This window comes from Anabrus simplex, chromosome 10 (assembly GCF_040414725.1).
Source record: "Anabrus simplex isolate iqAnaSimp1 chromosome 10, ASM4041472v1, whole genome shotgun sequence".
NCBI lineage: Eukaryota > Metazoa > Arthropoda > Insecta > Orthoptera > Tettigoniidae > Anabrus > Anabrus simplex.
Genome location: NC_090274.1, coordinates 20352995 through 20358994, shown reverse-complemented (window position 1 = coordinate 20358994; position 6000 = coordinate 20352995). Strand labels below are relative to the sequence as shown.

General features: G+C 39.2%; 1 protein-coding gene across 1 annotated transcript in view; it reads right to left on the bottom strand.

The window, feature by feature from the left end:
* Window positions 1–430: 430 nt before the first annotated feature.
* Window positions 431–6000, bottom strand: part of LOC136882056 (acyl-coenzyme A oxidase 1) — a 76135-nt gene continuing 70565 nt past the window's right edge. The window contains exon 13 of the mRNA XM_067154559.2: window positions 431–1660. Coding sequence (XP_067010660.2) covers window positions 1400–1660 — 261 coding nt within the window. The 3' untranslated portion in view covers window positions 431–1399. The remainder of the gene's footprint in view (window positions 1661–6000) is intronic.

Below are 6000 nucleotides of genomic sequence, written 5' to 3'. Positions count from 1 at the left end.
CTTAGGCCAAGGAACGGCTTCCTCTCAAGAACCAAAATCCTGAAAGGGATGCAGGAAGAAAACTGCCTTGTAAGATGGAGTAACAAGCTGGATGATTCTTTCCTGAAAGCCAAGGAAGAATTTGCCTCTGGTGGAGAACTTTCAATTGCGTGCGAGAGTCGGAGTAAGGTGTGTCTTACCACGTGATACTGCACATTTTGCTCCAAACAAATGACAAGCTGCTTGCTAAGTTGCTAGATATGGAGAGAAGAATAAGCCCTTTCCTCACCCCTCATTCCATAAACTACTTCAAGGCACTTTGTAAAAGATTTTTGTGAACATTTTCAAAAACCATCACCATATCCTGAAAGAAGTAGGATGAGAGATGTTTCTGAAGGTAAGAATCTAGTGTCAACAACAATATTTGATTTTCTAAATTTATCTGATAAACACTAAGTTATGATGAGGAAAAATCTGTGAAATGAGCATAATCGGAACTGTCAATCACTACTACTGGAACATCCTCAATTTCATTATCAATTTGAAGAACTCATGGTATTTATGGCGCACTTATGAATAAATACAGGCGAATAACATGAGGACATATGAAAAACAGTTGCTTCAACTTCTACCAAGATGGTGCAAGATCATCTTGCTGTGCAATGCATGTCTTATATTTCCTAAAATTGATAGGTGGCAACAAATCAACAGCATTAAAGACTAATAAAAATATCTGTGGCAACCCATATCCGAATTCTGTTCCTACTCACAAATTTACAACACAGGAAATGTGTCCCCAGCCTATACTTGGAGAGGTTCAGATGTAGGCTTCAGTGTGTTCTCCTGAGTAATATTTTACAAGATTTTGTATAAAGACTTCATGTGTGACACATGCAACTGTTGACTTCCAGCCACTTTCGAAACCGTGCATTCTGTATTTTTTTTACAAATATACATACTGCTGTCCATATTAAACAAAGTCTGACTTATCAGGGTCCGGATTAACATGGTTTTACTGTACGTGATTAGCAAAAAGAAGAAAAGGAATATTCATGAGTGTAATTATAATTCTTCCATTGGAAGAAAGAAAGACGATATTGAACAGAATGAAAAGAAGAAGAGAAGAATAAAGGATCCAGAAAATGAAATGAGTAAAGATTCTTACTGGGGCTAAAGGAAATAAAGTACACTTCACACTAGAGTGTACTGCTCTCATTCATGTGATTGATATACATTGCAAAATCATATGCTCTTTACGCAAATAAAAAGGAGACAGAAAAAATAATCTTTAAAACAGACATCCTCACTCACAATTGCACCGAGTCTCAATTATCCCACTAATGGTTGAAATAGCATGAAAACACTTTGGTGTGGACGCACCCTGAAGAAATGTTGCTGTACTTTAACACGACCTGCAACCTTAAAGTTTTGATTTAAAGAATGGCTTCATATACTTCTTGAAGGATATGTTGACAGGTTCCTTATTCAGTGGACTCTTGGCAGCTTCCTCAAATAATCTCTCGTATACTTGGCCATCCCACGCTCCAAGAGGGGAGGACAGGATTTCGTCACAGATGTCGAAGCCATCTACGATGCCGACAGCATTTGGACGGATCTGGATCAGAAGAGTCTCCAGCCACAACTGGATACTGTCCATGTCTCTGGCCGTCACGCAGGAGTACTGGAAGGATGGTAAAATCATCATTGAAATGAAGGCAACATGGTAAGCCATGAGAGGTCATGTATTAAGCAAAGCCTCCTAAACCATGTACATACAATTATGAAATATAGCCCATCACTGTCGCTAAGTCTAAGGTCAAGCACTTGGTTGTGCATGAGCATTTCACCTCACACGAGTTTAAAAAGATTTGTTAAAGTCATTTTCTTTCCAGTTTCGACCTGGTCAACATATAACCCTTAAATTTTTCAGTGTGTTGAACCTAATGCGAGGAAAATAAAACATTCAATACTTCATTCCTGAAAGATCATCAGATTCTATCAAAATGTTTTCTTTTCCACATACTTTCTAATGTTTTTCTAATCTTGCATTATTTCTGACAGATTTAAAAACTTAAAGTTCATATATTTTACACGATTTGTCAGTCACAGCTGTTATCTGGCTAAACTACACTCTTCATAATTATATAAAGTAAAAATTCAAACACAAATTAATACTGATTACAATTACTGTAAATGTTTGTCAGCATTAAAACTAATCATGATCTGTTCTGTTCTACTAAGAATTTACCTTGTCTAACTCGTTTCATAAAATCAATCAATATAAATGAAATTTTGAAGCCTCCATGGCTCAGGCGGCAGCGAACCGGCCTCTCACCACTGGGTTCCGTGGTTCAAATCCCAATCACTCCACGTGAGATTTGTGCTGGACAAAGCGGAGGAGGGACAGGTTTTTCTCTGGGTATTGTGGATTTCCCTGTCATTTTTCATTCCAGCAACACACTCCAATGTTATTTCATTTCATCTGTCAAATCATTAATCATTGTCCCAGAGGAGTGTGACAGGCTTGGGCAGCCAGCACAATTCCTATCCTCGCCGCTAGATGGGGGCTTCATTCATTCCATTCCTGACCCAACCGAATGAGAGGAAAAAGGCTGTGGATTTTCATTTTCATAAATAAAATTACAATTTTGCTCGGACACTTCAAGATTTTATCTCAGATTAGGTACACAAAAGTTAAAAGTGGGTTCAGTACCATTTTTGACTGACTGACTGGCTGGCTGACTGACTGACTGACAGCGTGAACATCATGGGAAAAGTTCAGGCATATCCCCAGAGTGCATGACGTTACATACAGTGGCAAAGGGACCAAAACAGGAAAAGTCACATTTCTTCATTAATATTAGTTGTATCAATGAACTATAAAGTACAGAAATTACGTAAAATATCATTCTGATCAAGAAATATTTCTTCCATCTATATCCTGTATATAAACAAAAGTCATAGAAACTACAATTTGTGCCTCATACATTTGTACCATATTATCACCAAGCTGCAATGGCTTAAAACATTATGCTGAGAGATGGCATTACTGCTGCAAGTGTATAAAATTCAACCTGTCAACAACTGGTTAAACAGCTAGAATTATCACAGATTATACACGATTGGTCGCGAGATTAGTGAAATGTTCACACATTCGGCCCAACTAAAGAAGTAGCATTCACTTTTAAGAGTTAGACAACACAAGGAAAGGTACGTAGAGGGAAAGGCAAAGTTATGATCTTCAAACATTTCTGTGATAACGTGATTCCTAATTCATAGAGAGAAATATACTCCTGCAGCAATCAATGACAGGTCAAAGATCCATAGCACTGCTCTTGCATTTCATTCACCTTATCGAGGTAAAAGCAAACTTAACGTTTTATGCAACTGATGACGTGATCATAGACACAGGACCACTAGTTTCATGAAGAATCCAAACTATGGATATATGATCTCTCATTTCCAATGTACCACATGCGCTGGTTTGGATTTCATCCATGACTGCTGTGATACGAACCCAGTAACAGTCCCTCACGAGATCCACGCCCTGTTTTGGATTCTGACCAGCTGTTTAATGCCAGGTGTTGTTCCTAGTGCAAAAAACAAGTGGTTATGTGGCTGTGATGAGAAAAATGCATTTTCCCTCTTCCTGGTCAAAGAACGGTGTTACAGATCTTGTGCATCTGACAAATAAAATAAGAAAGCAAGTGAAATCAAATGAAAACATGAACAATGTAACAAGGTTGTCTAGGTTGGGGAGTTGTTGCGAGTTGGTAAATTGTAGTTCAGAGTTAGGTAAGGACTTAAAAGAGCATATTAATAAATTATCGGCATTTACAGGAACATCTAAAATAATTTCCACTACCAAAGTGAATGCAAATATATCATGATAAAGGTAAGAAAAAGATCAAGAATGTAAATTATGAAACAGTTATACCAGATGACTGACAGATGTTTCTTGTCAGTTTCAATCTGGGATGCTAATACATTATTTTATTAGCAAAAAAAAACCTGCAAATAGGTTCGGCAGAAATAGCGGCTTAATGTGCTGCAGAAGATCGAATAAGTTGTTGCAAATTCTGCTTAACTGTTGCTGACAAAAACTCGGGATTGAGCTTCCTTGTCGACAGTATCAATAATACCAGTCTCAAAGTAGAACATTCAAAAGGATTACAATGATTTCAAGTTTTATGCTGCCAATAGAACGGTGGTTCCTACTTTTGGTATCATTCACAGGGCCTTCTATAGTAAGCAAAGGTATTTTGGGTGCTGACTTGGTGGACCTTAAGTACAAAATGGTAATGTGGCTAGAATCACTGAAAAGTAATGTTGTCAGTACTTTATGAAACAACCTAAAATCTTTGGACTTTTTAAGCATGCAAGTAATCCAAACATCACCAACCCCAGTGTTTTCTCAACTAACATCAAGCATGATGTAAAGTACCACATCATTACTAAAGGACAACCTGTAATATCTCGTCCACATCAGCTCGATTCCAAAACACAAGTGATAGCCAACGATGAATTCAAACTCTTACTCAATCCGGTTTAATTTGACTGTCAAATTCTCAGTGGGCTAGTCCCTTACTCTTAGCATCGAAGAAGTATGGCACGCTGGCACCTTATTTTTAAAATTAGTTTTATACCGCACTGGCACAGATAGGTCTTATGGCGACAATGAAAGAGGAAAGATGGATGCAAACTCACAGCTGCGCGCCCCTAACCACCTAGTGTTGGCACCCTTGAGGTGACTTTCGCAGACTCAATGATCTTAATATTTGACATAACGCGTAAATAAGCGTGATCTTACCAACATTTTGCACAGGGAATCATCAAGAAAACTTAATTACACCTTATACTACGGATTTATAAATAAGAACTACAAAATATTTTAGAGACACTTTGGTCTTTCCACTGCAGCCCCTGCTAGACAGCCACTCTTTTTAAGTAGATATCTTGCCAATACTAGGAGAGTTAAAGTAAATCATAGTCATCAGCATCACTAACAACACCACTCCCTTATCCCACATTTGGTAGGGTCAGAGTACATAATGATCTTACTGCATTCCCTACTGCTCTTTGCCACGTCTTTCTGGACTCCCAATGGTCAACAGGCTTCACCGAACAGCACCTCTGGTCTACCTAGACCTCTTCAGTGAGCCATCTTGACTGTGGCATTCTCACCGAATAACATCTCAATACAGAGGGGTCAAGAAAAATGAAAACACTCACAATATAAATGGAAAAAAACGACACCCTTACAATTCTTGAATGGGGGGAAGGTTATTGTGTGTTCAAAGTGACCCCCATTAGCAGCCAAACAACGTCGATGCCGCTGAACTGCTGACTGAACTAGGCTGTCAGTGTTGCCGGTGTGATGGTCGCACAAGACACCTCGATGGTTTCTCGTAGCTCATTCAGTGTAGCTGGCTTCTGTCGATAAACTTCAGTTTACAAGATCCCCCATAGGTAGAAGTCAAGAGGTGTAAGATCTAAAGACTGTGGTGGATATTCAACAGCTCCCCTTCAACCTATCCATCGTCCAGGTAGATTTTCATCCAAGTACGCTCTGACAAATCTGTGGTAGTGAGGCAGAGCACCATCCTTTTGTAGGTAAAATCTTTCATTTCCAAACACCTCTCGGATGGCAGATAAAATCAATGCTTGCAGCATATGAAGATACACCTCATCAGTTACGGTACCTTCAAAAAGAATGGGCCAATCGAACTGCGCGATGACAGAGACCACATCACACATTAACACCGGGTAGATTAACATGTTTGTCCAGGTGAACGTGAGGATTTTCAGGAGCCTAGTACATGCAGCTGTGGCAGTTTACAGTACCGTTCAGTTTGAAATGCGCCATCATCAAACCAGATAACCATTCCTGGAAACCATTCATCCTCGCAAAACATATCTTCAAACCACTCGCAGTACTCCAGCCTTCGATCCAGGTCGTCCTCGTTCATAACGTGCAGCGATCTTGGAATGTACACTCTCCACTTTGCAGCCTTCAGAATT